Source organism: Poecile atricapillus, chromosome 14 (assembly GCF_030490865.1).
Source record: "Poecile atricapillus isolate bPoeAtr1 chromosome 14, bPoeAtr1.hap1, whole genome shotgun sequence".
Lineage (NCBI taxonomy): Eukaryota > Metazoa > Chordata > Aves > Passeriformes > Paridae > Poecile > Poecile atricapillus.
In genome coordinates this window covers 13692386-13716033 of record NC_081262.1, presented here as the reverse complement: position 1 = coordinate 13716033, position 23648 = coordinate 13692386, and the positions used below count along the sequence as shown (strand labels likewise).

General features: G+C 48.9%; 1 protein-coding gene across 3 annotated transcripts in view; it reads left to right on the top strand.

The window, feature by feature from the left end:
• The window catches only part of TNRC18 (trinucleotide repeat containing 18), a 54770-nt gene extending 31621 nt beyond the window's left edge, over positions 1–23149 (top strand). For all 3 annotated transcript variants that reach the window (XM_058849294.1, XM_058849293.1, XM_058849292.1), the window contains exons 14-28: positions 139–499; positions 2904–3191; positions 10203–10445; positions 12376–12818; positions 13636–13800; positions 14599–14740; positions 15088–15205; positions 15465–15540; positions 15897–16005; positions 16910–17026; positions 17275–17439; positions 17988–19294; positions 19598–19834; positions 20298–20372; positions 20938–23149. In XM_058849294.1, the coding sequence (XP_058705277.1) occupies positions 139–499; positions 2904–3191; positions 10203–10445; positions 12376–12818; positions 13636–13800; positions 14599–14740; positions 15088–15205; positions 15465–15540; positions 15897–16005; positions 16910–17026; positions 17275–17439; positions 17988–19294; positions 19598–19834; positions 20298–20372; positions 20938–21144 (4053 nt within the window). In that variant the 3' untranslated portion in view covers positions 21145–23149. The remainder of the gene's footprint in view (positions 1–138; positions 500–2903; positions 3192–10202; positions 10446–12375; positions 12819–13635; positions 13801–14598; positions 14741–15087; positions 15206–15464; positions 15541–15896; positions 16006–16909; positions 17027–17274; positions 17440–17987; positions 19295–19597; positions 19835–20297; positions 20373–20937) is intronic.
• The last annotated feature ends 499 nt before the right edge of the window (positions 23150–23648 follow it).

Sequence of the window (23648 nt, the reverse complement as noted above, 5' to 3'; positions counted from 1 at the left end):
AGAACCATGGTGGGTTATGGCAACTGGGGCTAAGACTGATTAACTACATGCATGAGACAATTTGGAGGGCTATTAAAATCCCTCAGGTCTGTCATATCTGCTCTATGCTCACCTTGTCTCTTCCTTTCACCTCGGCAGTTAAAGCTCAAAAAGAAGAAGGTGCCATCAGATCAGGAGCAGCTGGCCAGCAAGCTTGACAAGGCCCTGTCTCTCACCAAACAAGACAAGCTCAAATCTCCCTTCAAGTTTGCTGACAGCTCTGGGGGAAAGCTCAAAACCAGTGGAGGTGGCAGCAGGTACCTCCCAGCCCATGAGGCTCTGCCAAGCAAGGAGGAGAAGAGCCTGGCCAAGAACCTGGGCTTGTCACTGAAAACTGCCAAGGAAGGTAAAAACAAAGTGACTGCCAAAATGAAGAAGATGGAGGTGGGGTTAAAAGTCAAAAATCAGCTCAAGGTTTCCCATTCACCAGCAATATCTGAAGTTAGCAGCTACTCCTACAGTAAGTAACCTCTTTTGTATCTCTTCTATCTGTAGGAGGGGTTGTGGTGGGAGTTTCTGGCCTATTGAAAGGGGTCTTGCAGATGGGTCTGGTTTTGCTCAAGAATGAAAGGTGACCTTCTCCACCCAGTGGCTGCTCCTGCATCTTTGGGGTCAGCATGGGCTGTCTGCCCATCTTGCTGTCCAAGGGGAAGCCACGATCAGTGTGTCTCTTCCTGACCTGTGCTGTATTCATCATCAGGGGGGAAAAACACTTAAAGAAGTTGACCCATGCTCTTGCTTTTGGTGGGAGTAGACACTCTTCTTCTACCTGTCAGATGAGCAGGTGGAGCCTCTTCTCTAGGAGGTAGTTGTCTTTTGAAGTCCTTGCTGAGTTCATTTGGCTTGGCTTTAGGATTATGCCATGGAATCTGTTGGAAAGGAAAAGCCTGCCAGTGACACTGATGTTCCTGAGCATCCTCCTGCCCTTCAGTGTCACAGCTTGCTTCCTGGCTGGCTGTGCTGAGCCTTCCCCATCTGTCTCATAGGTGTTTGTCCCCACCCCACATCAGTGTGGTTATTGTTAGTTCTGAACCCAGAGTGTGCCTGAGGTGAAGGTTCCAGCAACTGACCCCTGTTACAGAAGGAAAAAAATCTGAATTGCTGACAGTGTTGGGAAAACAGTAGAACCAAACATAGGAGAGTCTTTAACAGTTCAGGCAGACATTGGGGCAGAGTTTATGGTCTGAGACCGTTGTGTAATGGTCTCAGCTCACTTGCACACACATCTTTCCCTTTGCTTGCAGCTATTTAAAACCATGTTAAAACCTTTATGGGGTGTTTGTGTGCATAACAAATATATCTCCTGGTGCAACACTAGTTTAGAAATTTCACTAATGGGGAAGATGAGCTAGTGACTCTCCAATGGAACAAATGTTTGGCATGAAATTAGCCATTTAGATGGCAAAATAGGAGTCATTGTGTCCACTGGACTTGAACACAGCCTTTGGCTTATTGTGCTGTACACACTACCCAGCAGTTCTCTTCCTGAGTGTGCTTTACTCCCAAGGACAGACACATATCTCCTAAACTGTGGGTTCTGCAGCTAATGGGAATAGGAAGGATGGGCTGTTGCTGGAGCTAAAGCCTTGGCTCATGCAGAGGGAGCTTTTACAGTGCCTTCACACTTGGCACTGTGGTTTCATGAGCAAAAACTCCCATCCAGACCTAAGAGAGCTTCTATCGGACCACTGTCCAGTGAGTCTCCTGGTGTAGGAATGTTCCCTTTGTCACTCAGGTCTCAGCTCAGGATTGTTGCGACTGAGGAAACAGCTCAGCTTTGGTTTTTCAGCTGTGTGCAGGTTCAAGAGAAGGGTCTCAGCCTGTCATTTAATCACTCAGGCATGGTGAATTTGGGGAGGCAGGTCGAGCATATGGCAGCACCTCCCATGATAGGTGGGCTGCTCATGTGGAGAAGGAGAAGTGGGACTGGTGCCAAATCCTTCTGCTTCTTGACCTCAGGATTTTCTGTCTTGAGTCCTGAAAACTTTGGGCATAGATCCAAAGGGTGAACTGAGCATCCTACTCCCACAAATTTTAAGAAAAGTCAGGTGTCCAAAATAATATGCATATTTGGGCTTTGAGCCTCCTAAACTTGCCATTCTTCATGTCTTCCTCTCCACAACCCAGTGCACTGGACTTGGGGAGTGATGCCACAACATCTGTAACGTGGAGATGAGGGCAAGTCCACAAACGGGGAGGTGACAATTTACACCCACTTCTATTGCATCCAGGGGTACCATATGCTTTTTGTCCCTCTCATCAGATACCAGAGGGGATGGCTGGGTAACTTCTCACTGCCCACAAGGCTTAGGAGCTTTGTAAAACCGTGGTTCGCCGACCGAGGAACGGCTTGGTCCCTGCCCTTTTGCGGTGTACGCCGTGGAGCATCTGGGGCAGTGTGTTTGGAGTCAGACATTTGGAGTTATACATCCTGCCTTCTTGGCAGCTGGGCTTGCTCCAACCACACGTGTTGAAAACCCTTTGCGCGAGCTGGTTCATGTAGAAAAGGAGATTCAGGTCAAGAGTGTTGAGTATCACCATAATCAAGGCAAATTCAGGTTGATGGTCCAGTTGTTGACAGTTGATTGTTACTGTGCCTTTGGTGGACATTTTCATAGTGGAAATGTTTGCTTCATTTTTCTCTTGCCTAGCTAAAAACACTCTTTGTATCTTGAGGGAAGACAAGGAGATGGAGAACATTTGTGATAGAATGTGGGAAATGTGAATTTCTATGGTTGTTGAGCACAAGGCTTATGACGGAGCACTTGGGCAAGGGTGGACAGCGGTGATACCAAAACCCCCCAAAAAAATCCCCAAACCCCCATTCAGTGACGTAACGCTCTTCCCACCCGCTTTGACCACAGATACGGACTCGGAGGAGGAGGAGGAGGAGGGATCCCTGAGGGACGAGTGGCCAGCGCAGCCCCCGTCCGCTGCCAAGCCGCGGCCGCCTGGCCTGTACAGCTCGACGGGCAGGAAGGGCGGCCGGGCGGCCGGCGGCCCCAGGGCGGCTCCTCGCAGCGCGGCGGTGGCCGGGCGGCCGCTGAGGCCGAAGGCGGCGGCGGGGCGGAAGCAGCCCTTCTGCCTGCTGCTGAGGGAGGCCGAGGCGGGATCTTCCTTCAGCGACTCCTCGGAGGACTCGTTCGATCAAGGTTATTAATTTATAGCAAACGCAGCCCGTGCCGCGGCCGTGTGGGAGCGGGGCGGGGGCGAGGGGCCTGGCGGGCCGGGGTCAGCCATTTTGATGGTCGGAGCCAGGGCGGCCATCTTTGTCCTTGGCAGCGTAGCCTGCTTTATCACCCCAACGGTTATTTTTTTATCCTTTTTGTATCTGTATCGTTGTGATATTTTTACTGGCTGGCTCTTTTAGAGCTTTTATATCGACTGGCTTTTAGTGTCCACCTCTCCCTGCTTTCCTGTTCCCTTCCTCCCTTCAGTTTTAACCTCACTTCCTTCCTTGCTGCCACCACCACCATTATATTATTATTATTACTATTATTATTATTTTAATTATTATTATTTTATTTTGGCATGAGCCTTGTTGAAGTTTGAAAGGAGCTTTTTAAATTACTTTCCTTTTTTTCTCCTTTTTTTCCCCCTTTTTTCCCTCTTTTATTTTTCCCTCCCTTTTTCTTTTTCCCCTCTTGCTTCTTACCTCCCCTTTTTTTCCTGCCTTTTTTCTCTTATTCTCCCCCCTTATTTTTTATTTCTTCTCCCCTTTTATTTTCTTTTTTTTTTTTTATTACCGGGGTACTGTTGTGTGGCCGTGTGACTTGATGTTTGTACTGCAATTTGGTTTACCAAGCTTTATTAAACATACCGAGTTCATTTTTAACTAAACCTGTGTACCTTGTCTCTCTTGCTGTGTCTCTTATCAGGCGATTAGGTTGCCGCTTCACTCCATCCTGCTCTGCATCCCCCTCCTGCTCCCACTCCCCATCAGTAGAACTGGAATTAACCTAGTCTGGGGTACTCTCTATTATTCAAATATCCCTGCTGCATTTGTCCAGATAAAGCCTAGACTTCCCCCTTTCCCCCCGACCCCTTTAAGTTAATATTTTTTTTTTTTGTTCACCCATTTCTGGTTTTATCTTTCTTAGTTTGTTTCGTAATAGACTCTCTCCAAGCAGGCACATAAAACATGGAGGCACTGACTCCTTGTTGTTGCTGCAGGAGGGTGCAGGGTGTATTTAACAGCCAGAAATTTTTCTTTGTAATTTTTTAAAGTGTAAATGTCAAGTTTTTGTGTCTCTTTTTGGGTGGTAGGTTTTTATTTTTTTTTACAGATGCCCAGACGTAACCCACGATGCTCAAGGATGTTGCAATTACTACATTAAATTTGACTCTGCAGTTTCCCTCCCTCACCCTCACCCCAATTTTTTTTCTTGCAGCTTTTTTTTTGTCAGCCTGTCATTAGTACTTCAGTGGGAAAAGAGATTACTTGAGACTTTTCCTCCAGAGACACAAGGGGTTTCTGTTTTAGAGCACACTCATTAAATAATAATCATGGGGAAAGGTCATTTTAATGAGCCCTCAGCTCCCGAAAGAAAGTAGCTTGGCTGGGCTGAATGCAAAGCAAGAGCATCCCCAGTTGTTATCTAAGTTACATGGCAGAGCTGGATGTAGCCCAGCAAAAGCCTTTTAGTGTTTTACACTGCTCAGGGCTGTTAATTGAAAAACAGGGCTGGATAGATTTTTTTGTTTGGCTTTTTGTTTTTTTTTTTCCCCTGAGTTTTTTGATGTTAATTTCCTCTGTGCACCTGTTTGGTTTTTCTTCCCTCCAAACCCAACCTCCAAAGAAAGATAATTAAAGCTAAAAAAAAAAATAAGAAAAAGAAAGAAAATTATCAAACACAGAAGAAAGATACAGAATGTTGATTTGGTTTGATGTGGCTCTGGGCTGGACCCATCAGTGCATTTCAAAGAAAACCCAAAAGAGAAATACATGTGTCAAAAAAAAAAAAAAAAAAAAAAAAATTGTTCTTTAGAGAGCCCAAAAAGTTGTGGGGATAGTGGATTTTATGTAAAGCTGAGATTGCCACATTTCCATGAAGAGTCTGCGTTAACTTCCATTCTTCCCTTCCTTGTTCCTTCCTGCATCTTTTCTTTGTTTGTTTTGCTGCTGTTGGAAATTTTGAGGATATCAATCCCTTTTAGGTGCCAAGTTCTTGAGGGGGGTTTTGGGTTTGCTTTTTGGTTTTGCTCCAGGTAAGCAGAGAGGTAACTTGTCCCTTTGTTTATTTTTCAAGTAACCTGTCTGCTTTATTAGAAGAAATAAACTAAAAATCCCAATTTTATAGGATAAAATCTGGGGAGGGGAGGGGGTATGGGAGGAGGTTGGGGAATCTGAAACAAATGGGGAAATTATTGTAAATCCCACTGGGGTGTCATTTAATGGTGGGGAAACCAAAGATGCAAAACCCCCTGGGGTGGGAGGTGGGTATGGAGAGGGAGGTGGGAAGGGATTATTGGTTACAATTTGGGTTTTTTTTTTTTCCTGAAAATATTTTTTTTTTATTTTTTTTTTTTTTTTTTCTGTCAGAAGCATTTCTTGAAGGGATATTTGGGTAATAGGGTTTCTAATGGCTTTCCCTGAATACTAAACCGATTAATAACCTCAGCTTTTCTAGAAGTGCTCGCTTTCTCCTTGCAGCTGCTTGACCAACCCTTTCACCCCTGCCCCTATCCATGATGCTTTGAATGTCTGTGTCGGTCTCTTGCATTTGCTCTCACGCTGCACTAAAGAAGCAAAGTGGTTGGCTGGTTGTAGGGCAGACACTTCTCAGCGAGGGTCACTAGCCATGAACCTGAACCTTGACCATTGTTATGTAGGTAGGCAAAATAACTTTTCTTTATGTCATCTGTCAGCCTCAGACGTTTCGATGTTGCCTCCATGAATAATGACACGTAGCTTTCTTGCATTCTCTTGGTTATTTCAGTTTTGAAAATGATTGCTGTCCGTTTTCAACTCTCCTCTGTCCATGAAGAGTCTCGCTTGGAAGGTTTGCACGTGCGTGTGTGTGTGTTTGAGGACTCCAGAAATGCTTTGCTGTTTGCTGAACAACTTTTTGGAGAACCCCTTAGCCCAGCCAGGGAAAGGATTTGCAGATGAGAGTCCAAGATGCAAACCTTAAAGGTTTCTGGGCCACGGTGCAGAAATGTCCCTGTGTCAGGGATATTGCTTGGCCCTGCAGTATCTGTGTCAAAGGTGGGATTAGCTGCAGAAAAATCTGTTTTCTGTCAATCTGGTTTGACATAGATGAGGGAGGGACACACTGCTTTCTTACAGACCAAACATCACGTTGCCACTCTGATAAGAGGCAAAACTTGTGGCTTTTAATTTAGTGACCTTGGAGAGGAAACTGCTGATGTGGGTTAAAACCCACCAGGATAGGTAATTCCTTGAGCTTTCTGAAACCAAAAACCCATAAGTCCTCCTTCTCCTCCTCCATATACTCTGTTTTCCTTTAGAATTTAGTGCCTTCTTCTCTGTTCTCTTTTTCTGATTTGCAGGATGATTTTATCCCAATTAAAAAAAAGCAGTGAGGGGTAACCAGTTCCCTACACATTCCCATGTGATAGTTGTAATATTTTTTAATTTTTCATAAGCACTTCTGGAGTCAACAGCACAGCACATGGAGGGGGAAAATCTTCCAATGAAGAGAATTGGCTTAAAAAAAAAAAAAAAAAAAAAAAGTACAGTCTTAAATTGGACACTCAAAAATAAGTAACCTCCAGAATTTGGACAGATCACAGAAATCAGATGTTAATGACCCAGTAGCTGTCTAAAGTCTGCCTGTACTTAGCCTGCTTTGTATGCTGTAGGCCTGCTTGGTGTTATGAGAAAATCATGCTGTTTATTTTTACAAAGTGAAATGACTGTTTTAAGTGTGTGTTTTTACTCCCTCCCTTCTCCAGCCTTTCCTCTTCACACCCCCCTCAACCTGTCTTGTTACATACATCAGTCTCTAAAAACCAAATTGCTTAACCAATTTCTGTTCATCATTAACAAATCTTCATTTACTGCTCTCCTACAGTGAAATACCATGACTGCTTAGCTGTTAAAAGCAATGAGAAAACTTAACATTCTTAACTGGGTTTGGGTTTTAATTCAGTGCAGGTAAAAATTAAAATAATCTTTGGCTCCAGTTTATCTGGCATCAGTAGCATTTAAATATGAATGTATTGTTTGTTTTGGCTGTGGAGTTGTATGTACATGTGTGGTTGCATGTGTGGGTATACACACACATATACATGCTCTTAAAAATGTCAATTAGATATTTTTAACTTTGAGCATTTTTTTCCCTTAGCCTCTCTCAGCGTTAACAGAATTACCATTGAAGGAAAAAATGATTTTTTTTAGCTGTCTTTTTCCCCGTTGCTAGCTAAAAATCACCTTTTCAGAACAAAAGAAATACTGAGGCTTCAATTGTGTAAAGGCATCTGTGCACAGTTAATTTTAAACCCACACACAGTTTGGGTACAGTAGGAGTAAAACTCCTGCTTCCCATTAAATACAGACACCAGTCTCTCCAAGGAGCTGTACAGATGGACAGAGAGCACCAGCAGCTTATTTGTCACCATGGCCAGAAGTTTGGGGACTTACTTTAGAATCATGTGGGCTTAGAGCAGAGCCCCAAATGTCTTCTTTTTGCTTCATTTGTTACTTTTTGTCCCTTGGAAAATCAGAAAGAAGAGGAGCAGGGATTGGGTTGTGTATGTGGAGTGGGGTTAGCAAGATCTATCCTCACCATGAGAGGTGGAGGAGGATAGATCTGTGCTGTGAATGTGTTAAAATGGGGTTATTTTCAGGCTGGAAATTGTATCTCCTGCAGATAAAAATAAAAGTGTTGTGGTAAAAATGCTGACAAGGGACTGTCTTCAGTTGTCTTTCCGTAGCGTGACGCCGTGTATGAGCAGGAGGTTGGAATAACCACCAGGCTCCTCATTGTATTGTATATTTTCTGTAGCCTGAGGTACAGCCACTGCCATCCTGGCTTTTAAATCTGTTTTAGCTGAGTGCCTCTGAAACACTGGAGCTGCTTTTGCCCTTGCTGAAGGAATGGTGCTGCTGGGCAGTGGGGCTGGACTGGTCATGGGGGGATTTTCCTGCAAACTTTCCCCTTTTTTTTCCCCCCTGTTTTCCTTCCCAGCTACTCACTGAGCCACTCTCTGCTCAGCCAGCTCTCATGTCTGAGATGAGGGACTGTACAGTCATGAGGGGCTGTACAGGTTGATTTTTTCATTTTTTCTCAGTTTTTGCTGAAAATTGCTGGATTTCAGAGCTAGATGGGATGGATGGAGAAAGTCTTGCTACCCCACAGAGTGTCACTGAACTTGGGCACGGTTTTGCTGCTTTTCAGGCAGGTGGTTTTCACATCTCAGAATAAAGTTCATCTGGATTTGTTTTCTTTTTGGCAAAATGTGATATAAAAACAGCAGTTGTGCCCTGTTTTCTGGTAGGGGAAGGAATCTGATCCCAATTTGCTGTGGATTTTTTATTATTTTTTTTAATGTGGTTTTTATGCAATGAGTGAACAGGGCTGTGGATTTCTTGGTGTAGACTGCAGGATTGTAGGTTTTGTAGCACTTTTATATCACAAGTGACCAGTCTGAGCAACTGAAATGGGGAAGGAGTTTTTATGCAGTTAAAAATTAGTATTCTGTGACTATCAGATGTATGCTACAGAGATAAACCATCCATGTTAAAAAAAAAGGAAAAAAAAGCTGCCAGTTACCTCAGTTGATAAAATACAAGGATGAGAACATTGTTTTCTGATATTCCTGTTTTTTTCTAATATCATGGAAAAATAACACTTGTGTTATTGTGTTGTTTTTTTTCTGAGCAACCAAGTGTTGAGGACGTTTTTATCTATCCCAGAGGGCATATGTGAAAAGAAAAGGATTTTCATGTTCATTCCAGCTCATTTTGAAAGGATCTGGTTTCTCATTTGGCTGGATTTCAGACACAAGGATAGTGGCTGGTAGGAGCTGGGGAGTGGGCTCAGAACAGGGCTCCTGCTAGTGGTGGAAATTTTCCAGCAGCCTCAGTGATCCTACTTAAGCCCTCAATTTCAAGAGAAATGAAATATCTTTCCCAGACACACTTTTCACAGTTAAAAATATATTTTTTTATAGATCTCTGTGCTCATATATGTGTGTGTATAAGTGTGTGTGTGTGTGGTATATGTGCATTTGTGAAGTGGCTTGCTCACCAGCACTCACTGGATGAGATGCTGTTAAAATTAATTGCCTCTGAGCTGCTGACAGACTCTTGGGAAGCGCTGTAGGGAGGGAGAGGTGCCACTCTCTGAGCATCTACCCCCCAAAATACCTGCTATGTACACACCCTAGAGGAAACCCTCAGCCCACTGCTCTGCAGGTGTCAGCCGAGACAGGCAGTGAAGCTGATTTCTTTGCCAGAATTAGATTTTGGCTGTGGGCAGCTCTTCCTGCCTGCGCTGAGCCCGGCTTCCCTATCCTGAGCTGTAGAGAGGGAGATGAAAGGCAAGGAGAGTTCTGAGGCAGAGGGTTCAAACACTGCTCCTTGTCTCCAACACTACCTACACTTTCCTCCCTTATGCATTCCAAATCCATTGCTTTCAAATTATTATTTCTCCCCCCCTCTTTGCATTTTTGCTTCCTGCCCCTTCTCCTCCCTATGTTTCCCTTGCCTCCCCCCATGGCACAGGCTGCTCTCTGGTATTCCCCTTCCATGCTGATCTCTGGTTCTGATTACACTAATGGATTTCGTTATGGAGGAAGTGTTGGTGGGCGGGAGGGGAATCCCACAGCTCCCAGGTTGGGATTTTCAAAGGAATTAAGTTTTTAATTCCTCCTGAAAGCTGTAGGGAAGGGGTGCCTGGCATCCTTTTCAAATCTGCCAACACCCTGCTCTCCCCTCCCTTGCCCTGAGTGGGTCGTCTTTGCCGTACCCTGTACTGCTGTGTCCTTGCAGGGTGGTGGCAGGCAGGGTGACACCGGCTCTATGGCTGCAAGGACACGTGTGTGCCCGTGGCCAGCATCTCGTGGCTCAGTCCTGGGTGGCTCAGTGCTGCTTAGGTGGGCACAGAGCAGCAGGAGAGGTGCGGTTCGGGTTGGGAATGTGGCTGGCGCACAACTCCGTGAGATTTGTAATGGGCTCCCTGTTTTCTGCGTGCCAGATTCCAGCTCGGAGGAGGAGGAGGAGGATGACGACGAGGAGGAAGAGGAGGAAGCAGAGGACTATGGCACGGATGGCACAGACAGGCTGTCGTCACCTGCCCTGGATGAGAGTGGCTTGGGCCTTCTGGCCAGGTTTGCTGCCAGCGCCATGCCCAGCCCCATCGTTCCCCCTCCGCTTTCCATCATCCAGCTGGAGGCCAAGCAGAAGGCGAAGAAGAAGGAGGAGCGGCAGAGCCTGATGGGTGAGTTCTGTGGTGTGGGGTGGTGCTTTGGGGGCAAGGTGGAGGGTTTGGGAGGTCCCAGCTGTGCTGCAAGAGGGCAGGTTGTGTACCCTGACACTGAACTGCCCTTTCTTTGCTTTGGCTGCGTGGTCCTGATGCTGAAGGTGGAGAAAGGGGCCTGATAGGGAAACAAAAACCAGTCACGGACATGGCAGGTTAGCAGCTGCAGCTGTGGCTTCCCTAGGGACAGCTGTGGCTTTGTCAAAGTTTCCTCTTTTCCTACTTGGCAAATTCTCAACAAGACATGCTGCAAGGGCAAGCAGTGGGATGCTGCATCCCCTTGGACAGAGTGCAAAAGGCAGTGAAGTGCTGTTAAATTTTAGGGAAGGAAGCATTTGCTAAATGCAGCTGATCTTGGATACCCAAGGGAAGCACAGACACCCAAGCAGAAGAAAAGCTCTTTCCATCAGCCCATCCCATTAGTTTCCTTATAGAAACCAGCAGTGAGACTTGAAACAAGCATTCCTTTCTCTGCTCATGTATTTGCAGTGCCAGAATCTGGGTTTCTGCCCTGCCTCTGTCTCAGTTCCTATGTGTTGGGAGTTTCATTTCTTCCCCTCCCCATGCCCTGCTGCACAAGTGCCCATTGGTGACATTGTTCCTGGTCAGACAGATCTATATGGGTTCCATTTATAAATTCTCTATTAATATTTATTAAGTGATAATGGAATTTATAGCATGCTTCAGAATGGAAAATGATGTCCTCCTCAGGAGCCTGGCTTGTTTTAGCACTGTTTCCATGCTATATTAGGCTTTTGCCAACTTGTTCCAACAGCCTCTGCTAAGAATTTATTGTCTTGTAACCTGCCCTCCTTGAAACTGGAAGCATCTAGAAATGACCTCATGCAGTACTGAGAGAGGAGAAGAAGTGTTTTAATTTCCAATGGGTTTTTCATTTTGAGCCTTGCCAGCTTTGTTTTTGACTTGCTGGCTCTTTTTCTCTTCATGCTGGGGCTGTCTCAGGGGAAGAGGGTTGGGTAGAAGATGAGAGCAGCTTCCTGCAGACTGAATTTACACAGGAAAGTGAGTGTATTCAAGAGAAGATGCTCTCCTTGCTTGTGCCATGTACATTTTCATTTTCCCACATGAATGTTGTTTCCCTGCCTCCTGCCTGCGTTGCTGGGTGTGTAAGTGCTGCCTCAGTTTCTCTTCTGCCCCTGGAAACACGATCTTGCTTTCCTTTATCAGGTTCAGGGGAACACAGTGAAGGTGGGCAACATCTTGGCATTACTGCAGTATTTCAGGCCTCTGGGTACTGCTGTGCTCACAGTGCTGAGCAGAGGACAACGTGAGGGGAATTCCATTTGCCACAGACAAAAGATCATTTACTTCTCTTGACTTTAAGGCAACTACTTGAGCCAATAAAAAGATCTGTGGTGTCTGTTGACCAGTGGGAAAAAATAAGCTTGAAAGCTTGAAATACAGGTTTATTCCATTTGTTAAAAGACATTGTTCTCCTGAAACAAAGGTGAAACTGGAGAGGGCTCCCAACCAGGAGGGAAGGAGGGATCAGCTTATGGGGTTTATGCTTGGTTTCAACTGAGCAGCTCCTTTTTGAGGAGGGGCACATAAAAGTATCTTTTCAGAGCTTCCCTGCAGGATTTTGCTTGTGGGAGAAGGGAGAAAATGGAGGCAAGGAACACGCTGAACCACACTGCCTGAATGATTGGGCTCTGGTCTGGAGCAGGGTAGGCTTATTTCCAGGGAATTTCCACAGTGTTTTATGGCTCAGAAATGGAGGTCTGAGGGATGTGGAGATTGGAAAGGGGAACAAGCAAGAGCTGTATTGAACAGGCACAGCATCTCCCATGTAGCCTAGAAGTTTCCAGCAGGATGTGTCCCCTCTTGGCTCAGCCAGGGCCTTGACTGATGGTTAAATCCTTTGCACTAGGGACAGAGTTCGAGTACACCGACTCGGAGAGCGAGATCAAGATCAGGAAGAAGTCTCCTTCAGGGCTGCTGCGCGGGAAGAAGGGGCCGCTGGAGTCCAGCAGCATCCCGCCAAGCCAGGCCCCCAGCAGCCTTGACTCTGGATCTGGGAGCGCTGACAAGGCCAAGCTGGGCTCTGAGAAAGGCCGCAAGCTGAAGAAATTTAAATCCCCTAAGGACTTGAGCTTTGAGTTTGGGCTGGAGGCCAGCGATGATGACCTGTGGAACCGGCGCCGCAGCGAGCGGATCTTCCTCCACGACGCCACCACGTCCTCGGCCATGCTGACAGCCACGGCGCCTGCCAGCTCCACCCCGGTCTCCAAACCTGGCCGCTGTGGCAAGGGGGCCCCCATGAGCCCCAAAAAGGAAGGCAGCAAGGGGAAGGAGAGAAAGGAGCTAAGCAAGGTGAGGAATGTGCTGGCCAGATTGGTGTTGGGACTCCTGGGCTCTGAGGGAGAGGGGAGGGAAGTTAACTCCACTAAGGCAGAGGAGAATTGAGTCCTGTCTCAGCAGTTGTTTGGCTGCCCCTTGTCAGCACTGTCAGCCCCATGTACACCCAGAGGCTCTGTCTGATTTGGATCTGACTTGCAGGGAGTAAAAGCCTGTCCTGGTTGCATAGGGCTGGTTCCTTCTGTCATCCTCCATGTCCCAAATCCATTCTGTTTGGATGGCTAGAGTCAATGATCCTGCATTAAAACAGATCCTGTGAAATCTCTCCCACTCTCTGCATGAGCTTGTCCTCCTGCTGACCTGTGGCCCTCAGACTGGCCTTTAAGGCTGTTCACCTTTTATATGGTGACTTCTGAGGTCTATCCCTGGCTGGGGGTGACAGTGGTCTTGGGGTTACTGGCTTTTCATCTAAGCTGAATACTTGACTCCCTCTGGCTCCAGTTCAGTTCATGGCAGTGTTACGGAAGAACACTGATGGGGAGAGTTAGACAAGTTAGTTGTGACATGAGGCCAACTGGGATCTTCTTGGAGCTCTTTGGAGGATGATTTGATGGGCAAGAGTTGCTCTCCAGGGTAATGAAAAGCTCTTCCCAAAATGAGTGAAGCCAGAAAGCAGAGCTGGGAGATATAGGATGTGATGTGGGCAGTGCTTGCTGGCTGAACACAATCCTACTGTGCATAGCCTGCCTTTCTCCACCTTTTCCCTTTCCCTGGAGCCAGATCTTTACCAGGCTTCTCTTTACTGATGGAAGTGTTTTGTTTGTATTTTTAGCAGCGGAAGAAGGGTAAAGAAACACCCTGCTGCTCCTCCTCCTCTTCCATGTCTCCTCCTGGCATCCCCAGCTCCCCCTCTGATGTTCGGGTCAGCCTGGCAAGTGCCCTGGGCTCCATCAAGAAGAGCAAAGCTAAGGTGAAAGCCAAGGAGGTGAAAAAAGAGGTGAGGGGCTGGTTCTAGTGTGGCTGGACTGGAGGGTGGCTGGCAGAGCCCTGCTGTATCCTGGACTGTTGCGGTGTGAGGGAGGGAAAACAGAAGTGCAGGTTTTACTGGGTGTGTTACAGGCAGAGGGCTGGTTTGAGAACCCAAAAATCCAAGCAAGACTCTCAGATAGTACCTGCTGCTACCATCTGGTGTTCATTTGCCTTCATCCCCCAAATCAGTGAGCAGGCAGGACTTTCTCTAATGCTGCCACGGGGTGGAGGGAGAGCTTGCATGGACAGCAAGGACCAAGGAGATGGTGATGGAGTAGCCTTGCTCAGCACTGGGTCACAGCTGGTTCCTGCTCTGCTGCTGTAGCCTGTCATCTCTCATAACACACATTGCTGTCTTCTCACATGATTTCTGTGTGATGCTTATGGCCTGCGTGTAACAGCAAGGAACAGATCATGGAGATTGGAGAAGAAATAGGAACAGTACCTGGTACCTGTTCAGTGAAGGCAGAGGCTCAGGAATGCTGTGGTGAATGCAGAGCAAAACTACAGCTCCACAGCATGTCTCCCAATCTCCAAGAGTGAGGATGTGGGGAACAGCTTTTGGTCAGCTGCTGGTGATGCTTGGGGATAAAGGCAGCAAAAGGTTTGGGTACACCCACTTAACTCTTAGTGAGATGAACATTCCTGACGATGGAGACAGGTTTCCTCAGGTTATCCTCAGGTTATTTTTTGCTGGCTGAAGGTGAGATGGTATCAGACTGTTTCCTGTGGTGATCCAGCTGATGTGCTGCTTGCTCTCCCGCAGAACCGAGGGAAAGGAGGAGCTGTCAGCAAGCTCATGGAGAGCATGGCAGCAGAGGAGGATTTTGAACCCAACCAGGACAGCAGCTTCTCAGAGGATGAGAACATCCCACTGAGCATGCTGGTTGAGAGGCCACCCACACCAGGTAAGGGCAGGATTTTACAGGTAGAGAAGCTGGGCAAGTTTCCCAGAGCTGCTCAGAGGACAACTGTGCTGCTTTCACACATTCCTCATCCAAAACCATGAGTCTTTTGGGTGGAGATACCATTTTTTCAGTCAATTCAATGAAAACTAAGCCTGATCAGCATGGCTTACTGTGACGTGTAGTTGAGGCCCAGTCTCTGAGTTGTCCTATTTTCGTTTACTAGCATGCTATTATTACCAAGAGAGGGGACAGTGATGCTGGGAATACGAAGTTTTCTTCTCCCCTCACTGTCCCTTTCCCATGTGTGGTGCTCTCTATAATCCCCATCTTGCTGCAACACCTCACAGCTCCCCGCTCCTGCATCATTGACAAAGATGAGCTGAAGGATGGCCTGCGTGTCCTCATCCCCATGGATGACAAGCTGCTCTATGCTGGGCACGTCAAGACAGTGCATTCACCAGACATGTGAGTTGAGGGGCTTCCATATCCACCTGGGATCTGCCAGAAAATGGGGACATAGCTGCTGCATGGATCAGTTTGTGTAGAGCTGGCTGCCCAGAGAATGGCAGTGTCTGGCAGGGAGGGAGGGAGAGTTCACTCTGGTTTATCAGCACTGAGGGAAATCCAATTATGTCTCATTAAGTGCTCTCACATCTTCAGAGGGAGGAGCTGGTTGGGGTGGTGTCTCCCCAGTGCTGTGTGTGACCGAGCCTTTGTGTTTCAGATACCGGGTGGTGGTGGAGGGCGAGAGGGGAAACCGTCCCCACATTTACTGCCTGGAGCAGCTCCTGCAGGAAGCGGTATGTGCGGCCAAAGGCTGCCTGTCCTCGGTGCCCATGCCCTGTTCTGGGGTGGGGGAGGCTAGCTGGAAGCTCTCTCTCCTCCTCCAGCTGCAGGGAAGCCCTGGTCCTGCCCCCATGGTCAGTGTGGGTACTTGCTGCCCCATGGCCAAGCTCCTGCACTGGCAGCAGGCACTAGTCCTGTTCCAGCAGGGGTGGTCCTTCATGCAGCCCTGTGAGCACACAGGAGGCCATTCCCCAGCAGGGAAACTGTCCCTTGCCTTCTCCAGAGCTGCTTTGCTCCATGCTAGGTGTTGTGGGATGGTCTGTGCTGGTGCCAGGGTGGTCAGTAATTGCCTTCCTCTTGCTCTGAGCAGATCATCGATGTGAAACCCCCTTCAGTGCGGTTCCTGCCTGAGGGCACGAGGATTGCAGCCTACTGGAGCCAGCAGTACCGCTGCCTCTACCCAGGGACAGTTGTCCGAGGTAAGGCTGCCTGGCTGCTCTGTGCTGTGAACATGGGATGTCTCTGCCCTGTGTGTCCTCAGGGATGTCAGGCTTGTCTGGGGAAGCTGTGAGTGTCCTGGAGGTCACAGCTTGGCCTGTTCTCCAGGTCATGCCCTTCTCATTAATGATGCAGATTTAGGAACATCCTGCATGTTCAGGAAGAAGTTCGAGTGATTTAGGAGCTTAAATATATCAAGGACATTTAATACAATTCAGAAAGTCAGAATTTATTCCAGACTTCAATTATTTCTGAGGCTGTGGAGGTTTCTAAATCACCTGGACTCCCACAGCTTTGCTCTGACACCAAATTCTCCAGTCTGGTCCCATTAAAAGTTGGTGAATTGCTCTGGACAATTCTGCCATGACTGGTCTTGTTTTTGGGCTCTTGGTCATACCACGTGTATAACAGGGAGTAATTACTTATAATTTATAAACCAATAATGCTGATGCAAGTAGAGAGGGTGAGAACACATCTTATTTCTCTTGGAGAAAGCGAAAAGAAGAAGTTTATGATAGCTGAGAATAGTTACAAAACACAGGTTAAAAAAAAGATGTTTCAGTGAAGGGAGAAAAGTGAATTTCTGCAAGAATAGAGAAAAATAGTGGAGAGAGGTGGGAAGTCAAACTGGAATGGCTGTTATGTTTTGGAGCAGTGCTGCTGGTGGGGAATTTCACACTGAGTGGGCTGGTTTAGTATTATCAGGGACTTTCCATTGCAAAGTGAGCCTTCTGCACCCTCCCTGCACAGCCTAGGAAAGGTGAAGTGGGATGCTTTGCAGCTGGTATGGCACCCCTGTCTTTCCCCATGTCTCCATTTCCCTTACAAGGGCTTTGTACTCTGATGTTTGTTCCTAATCCCATCTTCTGCTCCCCCATCCCACAGGAACCCTGGATCTGGAGGAAGATGGTGATCTCATCACAGTAGAGTTCGATGACGGGGACACGGGACGCATCCCACTGTCTCACATTCGCCTTCTCCCACCTGACTACAAGATCCAGTGTGAGTCTTGCTGTTCAGGTTTTTTGCAAGACACTGGAGTTTTGGGCCACATTTTGGGACAAGTTCACAGACCTTCAGTCACAAAGATTTCACCATCAATTATAGAACACAGGGCTGGGGTGGGATATCACCCATAAGGAAAAAGTCCCAGTCCCCATTGCAGATTTGGTTGGGATACTTTCACTATATCACATATCTGTTTTATGTGTTACTTGACTGCATCTGAACATCTCTTTGACCTGTTCCAGGTGCTGAGCCTTCCCCTGCACTTTTGGTGCCCAGCACCAAGCGCCGTAGCCGTAAATCCAGCAAAGACACTGGAGAAGGAAAGGAGGGAGCTGCACTGGGGTCAGAGGAGCCTGTGTCAAAGGGCAAAGGGCGAGGGAGGAAGCCGAGTGTCAAGGCCAAAGCTGGTAAGTTGCCACACTGCCAGGCCTGGAGCTGAGGGAATCCTTGCACTGTTCCCCATTATTCTCCCCAGGTTAGGGCTGTTGCTTGGAGCAGGATTTGGGTGAGGTTGGGTGCATTGCCTGAGTGCAGAGCCCCCATGCATCTCGCTCTGCTGTGGCTATAGTTTACAGCAGGCTGGCTTGGAAGCTGGCCTGTGCTGTGACAGCCTCCTTCTGTCAGTCAGGGATGTGGAGCAGAGGCCCTTTTTCAGCTGAGCATCTCTGCAGCCATCAATAGGGCCAAAGCTGCAGGAGATTTGTAGTTTGGTTCTCCTGAAGTTGAAGCAGCACCCCTGGGCATTGTCCATCACTTCTCACAAGTACTGGCACCAGGCCAAGCTGTTCAGTGAGCAGTGAGGACACCCCCTGTGTTCCTTTGGGGGTACCTGAGCAGGCTGGAACAAGCCATGCTTGGCCAGAGACCGGTCAGCACTGGTGTCTGGTTGTGTCTGAGCTAATAAAGCCCATCTGGAGGGATAACATCATGTCTTTGTGATTCTTCCCCTCTGCAGAAGAGGCTGCCTTGCCTGAAGAGAAGGATCAGGTGGAGTCTTCACCTGTTACCTCCTCAGTCCCAGAGAAGCCTGCCTGCTTGAGCAAGCCAGGCATGAAGGGGTCACGAAAATCACAACCGCTGCCAACTGGAGGCTCTCCTGCTCCCACAGAGGAAAAGCGGTCAAAAGCCAGCAAAATGAAGATCTCCACGAAGCTGCACAGCCCCCCACAACCCTCTTACCAGCCTGCTGTGTTTGGCAGCATCCTCGGCACAGAGCCCTACAGCGATCTCCCAGGAACGCTGGCGGCCTTTGGCTCCAGCGATGCTTCCGTGTCCAAAGCCAAGGCCAAGAAAGGGCGGCCCACGGAAGAGACACAAGAGTTTGGCACCATGGTCAAGGCTCAGAGGAAGCATGACAATGAAATCCTGATCAAGCTGGACCACGAGGGTGTGATGTCTCCAAAGACAAAGAAGATGAAGGAGGCGATGAGGATGCTGGAGGACTCAAACCTGGCCAGTCGCAGAGATGGGAAGGGTCTCTTGGGGCTGGGCTATTCTGCTGCAGTGAGTGTGGAGGGTAAGCAGAAATCTTCCCGAGCCAAGGTGGCTGAGGGAGACCCTTCCCCTGCCAGCTTTGGAGGAAAGTTTGATGCCTCAGCAGAGAGCCTTGCTGCTTCAAAGGACCAGGAAGAAAAGGCTGCAGCTCCAGCAGCTGTGGAGGAGTCTGAGAGCAACAGCAGTGACAGCAGCTCGGAGTCAGAGGGAGAAGAGGAGGCTGAGAAGAACCAAGGGGAAGCCCAGGACAGCAGCTCAGCCAGCTCAAGAGCATCCACCCCTCTCTCTTCCTCCAACTCCTCCTCTTCTTCCTCTTCTAGCAGCAGCTCCTCTTCATCTTCATCTTCATCCTCTTCCTCCACCTCATCAACCTCTTCTTCATCAAGCTCCAGCTCTTCTTCCTCCTCCACTACCGATGAAGATTCCTCCTGTAGCTCTGACGACGAGGTAGCTGAGGCCCAGCCGAGTTCCTCGGTGCAGCAAACCCTCCCACCCAAGCAAACCAAGCAGGCAGGGAAATCCCGGGCGTCCTCCCACCCGCAGAGCCAGAAGCCGCCGGCGCAGCAGCCGGCACAGCAGCCGGCGCAGCAGCCGGCAGCGCCGCAGAGCGGCAACAAGAGCCGGCCCAAGAAACGCGAGGGCATCCACCTGCCCACCACCAAGGAGCTGGCCAAGCGCCAGCGCCTGCCCTCCGTGGAGAACAGGCCCAAGATCGCTGCTTTCCTCCCGGCACGGCAGCTGTGGAAGTGGTTTGGGAAACCCACACAGGTAAATGCTGCTCCAAAGTGCTTGGCACTCAGCACTGGAGTTTGCCTTCTGGTGCCTCTTCCCTTTTCCTGGGGTGGTGGGAGTGCTGGCGTGGTGTGCCAAGTGTCCAGTTTGCAGGGAGGTTGCGTTGGCTTTGTGTTGGGGAAGCCATTCTGCCTGGTGTGTCCCTCTGCCCCAGTTCCTGTGGGAATACTGAGGCTCTGCCAACAGCAAAGGGATGCATGTGGGACAGGGCAAACAGTGGTGTGTAGGGAAAATATGGATGATCCCTGGCTGACCACCTGCATGATCCTCTCCTGGCAGAGACGAGGAATGAAAGGGAAGGCCAGGAAGCTGTTCTACAAGGCCATCGTGCGGGGCAAGGAGATCATCCGCATCGGAGACTGCGCTGTTTTCCTCTCCGCTGGCCGCCCCAACCTGCCCTACATTGGCCGGATCCAGAGCATGTGGGAATCCTGGGGGAACAACATGGTGGTCCGAGTCAAATGGTTTTATCACCCAGAAGAGACCAACCCTGGGAAGAAACTCAATGAAGGCAAGGTAGGCTGGTCTCCTTTGCTGAGAGGGCTGCAAACCTTCCCCCCTTTTGTTTCCAACAGTGAGGAAAACACCCAAGGCCCAGTTTATTACTGTTACCCTGAAGGGGGTGGCCCCATTCTTTCATCTTGTGGGGGCTGCCTATGGTGTGGGCAAGCCCTGTGTTGGCCCCATGAAGAAGGGAGGGGTGGGTTTCTTTGTATTAGGAAATAAAGACTTTAGTGTTGGTCCAAAAAGAGTGTCAAGAGTCAGATCAAGTCTTTAAAGTGTAAGAAGGATGGGCGTGGTGCTCAGAAACACTGAATTTTGCACGTGTGCAGCTGGTTTGCAGCAGGATTTATTCCTAGTAGCGGTGGGCAGGAGTTGAAGTTCAAAAGGACATGTGGTGGGCAGGAGGTGATGGCATGGAAAAACAATGAGTTCACCAGGTTTTCATTTCTGTTTCCTCTTTTCTTCTTGGGCACAGCGCTGGGATCAGAAATCAGGCAGGAGTCTGTCCACAGCTTTGCAGGCATCCAACCAGAGGAAGGACTTTATGGAGGTTGGTGAGACCAGGGGAAGGCTGGGAGGGGATGCTGGGTACCCTGTAACACAAATACTGCTGAGAAATGTCTCCCAAAGTTCTCTGGCTCTTGCTTTTTTTGCCTTGGCTGCCAAGTCTGCAGTGCCCAGGACTTGGGATGAATATTTCTGGGAGGGTGGGAGTAGCTGCGGGTGCTGGGTGTGGGGAGGAACAGGGAGCTGGTATCCAGAACCCATCTTTGCGTTTGCATCCTTGAAATGAGGATGACAAACCCCTGGCCTCTCTGTTTCCCTGTATGTGTGCTTGACAGCTGCAGCATTCCCATCAGTGGGAGCCAAGGGAAAACAAAGGCTCAGGTTCAGTGGGCTGGAGGGATTGTCCAAGCTGTCCATGGGCCTGTGCACATTCCCAGTGTCCCTTCCCTGGCTGGCTGCTGGAATGAGTGAGATGTTCTTGAGTGTGAGCAGAGTCCTATCCTGTTATGATGAGTGTTTTTCCTACTTATTGAAGATGATGCTGTAAATGCTGTGTGATCTAATGGCTCCTTTTTTCCCACCTCCTTCCTTCTATTCCTGTTGTGCAGAGAGCCCTCTACCAGTCCTCCCACGTGGATGAAAATGATGTCCAGACCATCTCACACAAATGTCTTGTTGTTGGTCTGGATCAATATGAGCAGATGCTAAAGACAAAGAAATACCAAGACAGTGAGGACCTCTACTACCTTGCAGGGACCTACGAACCCACCACGGGCATGATCTTCAACACTGACGGGGTCCCTGTCATCTGCTGACTGCCCAGGGGACACATGCCACCCCCTGGGAAGGGATGGGACAAACCTGAGGACGTGCCTGTTCAGACGACATGATTGTTTCTTTCAATGCTCATTTCTGTGTCACACTACAGACAGGAGAGCGCGAGAGACACGAGGAGGAAGGAGAAGGCTGAAGAATGGGGTTGGGGAAGCAGTTACAGGACTTGAGGAAGATGCCATTGGGGGTGGTGGTGGTGCTTGAACCCTGAGGCTCTTCTGGAAGTGGCTTTAAGTAAGGTGACACTTGACCAACTTCTCCCTTCCTCCTTTTGGTCCAGGAAAGCACATGGGTCTCGTGATCATTTCACCAGCGGGACCCCTCAGCAGGAGGGATCCCTTTTGTGTCATTTTCCCCATCAGTAACTCGGAAGCCGCCCGCGTGTGGAAGGACCCTCTTGCCTTCTGCGTGCGCTCCTCTCCGTCCTTATATTCCCTTTCCGGCTTAGTTTCGCATGACCCTTTATAGGAAGGACAGGGTGAAAGAGAAAGGAGATGAGTCTCTCTCAGCGCCTCGTCTCGATCCTCTCAGCGCCTTTTTGCCGTTCCCTTTCCCTGGAGGACAGCGTGTGGAGCAGGACAGGGCAGGGCTGGCCCCAGCACGGAGATGGCAGGAGAGAATCCTCTGGGCTGGGAGGAGCCAGGTGGAAGAGGAGCCAACATCCAGTCTGGAACACTGCCTTCCCTCTGCCTTGAACAAACGGTGTGAACCCTCTGCAGCTCTGCACCCCTTCTGCCCTGCAAAGTGCTGGAGGGAGCAAGGGGGTGACACATGGCAAAGTGAGACCTCGTCTTGGAGCCTGCAGTGAAGGGGCAGGAAATGGCTGGGAAAAGCTGCTGCTTGGTGCTTGGAAGAGAGAAGATCAGAGGCCACTGGATTCTGGCATCCCCCACCCAGCTTTACCCGCCATGCCTTGCCTGCGCTGAGACGTGGAGCTGCTGGGAAGCTTTGCCCATCATTTGAAGGGAACGGGGACAGTGTGTGAACCTGGCTGTGCCTGCCTGCGGCGTTCCTACAGCCAGAGCCCCGCTGCCACCTCGGGCTCAGGGACTGCACCGTTCAGCTTCCTCCATCCACAGAGGAGCTGAGCTCCCCTTGGGCACCGCCACTGCTGCTCCGGGGTTAAACCTGGCGAGAGGAAACACCGGAGAGGAACCTGAGGAGAACGACGCACCATCCTTGCACTTAAAACAAAACTCCAAGAGACGCACTGATCTTTGCAACTCCCGACTCGCACTACGGATCGCCGGGACGCGGAGCGCGGCCCGGCTCGGCCCAGGCTCCGGTGGGGAGACGCTCAAGCCAAGGACAGATTGGAAACTTTCCACCCTGGCTGCGTACCAGAGACTGGAGGCTCAGGGGTGAGGGACAGCCCTGCAGAGTTACCCCTCATCCTTTAAACAAACACCATGGTGCTGAGCTCGTACCATCTCCACCCCGGGCCACCGGCGCCTCGGCACGGCGGACAGTGACGGTTCTAGCCTGTACAGTTTTAATGTACCAAAAGACTCTTTAGCCCTCCTGTATTATAAGTCTTTAAATGGATTCAACTTTTTAATTATAAATATAAATATAAATATATATATATAAATATAAACTTTTTAAAACTGTGAAAAAAATTATGAAATTATAAAAAACAAAAAAAGAAAAAAACCCACAACGGCAGAAATGAACACAGTCTGACGTTTAGAATATTATTTTTTATTTCCTGTTGGATTGTGATTGTAAATGATCTGGGAACAGGCACACCCCCCACGCTCAAAGTGTACTGTACTTCTAGAAGCAAATTGTGTGAGCATATTTTAAAGAGCGAGAGAGAGAGCGCGCGAGAGAGATTTTATGCTAATGTTAAATAGAAAGCACTTAAAACCCACTGCCTTCTATGGAACACAAGGATATTTCAGACAATCGAGAGGAAAGGAGAGCCAGGTTTTTGTCTTTTTGTTTTGTTTTGTTTATGTTTTGTTTAAAACAATTTTTTTGGCATTCTGTTTGTTGGAGAACTCAGTGTGATCTTTTTTCATAAAAAAAAAAAAAAATCTAATTGAAAAAAAGCAACCCAACGAAGCATCTTTCTTTGTCTCACTTGTCCTGACCACAGGGTTGTTCTCCCCTTGGTGGCAATGATGGCTTTTTGGCTCAGCCCCTGCCCTGGAGAAAGACACAACCCAGGTGCCTGGTGGCTTTTTGGGGAGAACCCGTCTGTGTGACGTGGTGGCACCGATGGACAGGACTGGACACTGGAGTAGAGGTGTGTGCTGGACAGGGCCTGTGGGCTGGAGGTGTGAGTCCTCCCCCTGCCACCATGCTCAGGATGCTGAGGATGAAATGCTGGATTTGCTCTTTTTGGTGGAGCTGCACTTCATACAGGCAGGAGCTTGGCACAGCCAGACCCTCCCGTGCTGCGGGGTCAGGGCCAGGCCTGGCACTCACTGGCTCCTTGGGCTTGATTCCCTGTGAGCTGGCATTCGCCAGTTGGCACAGT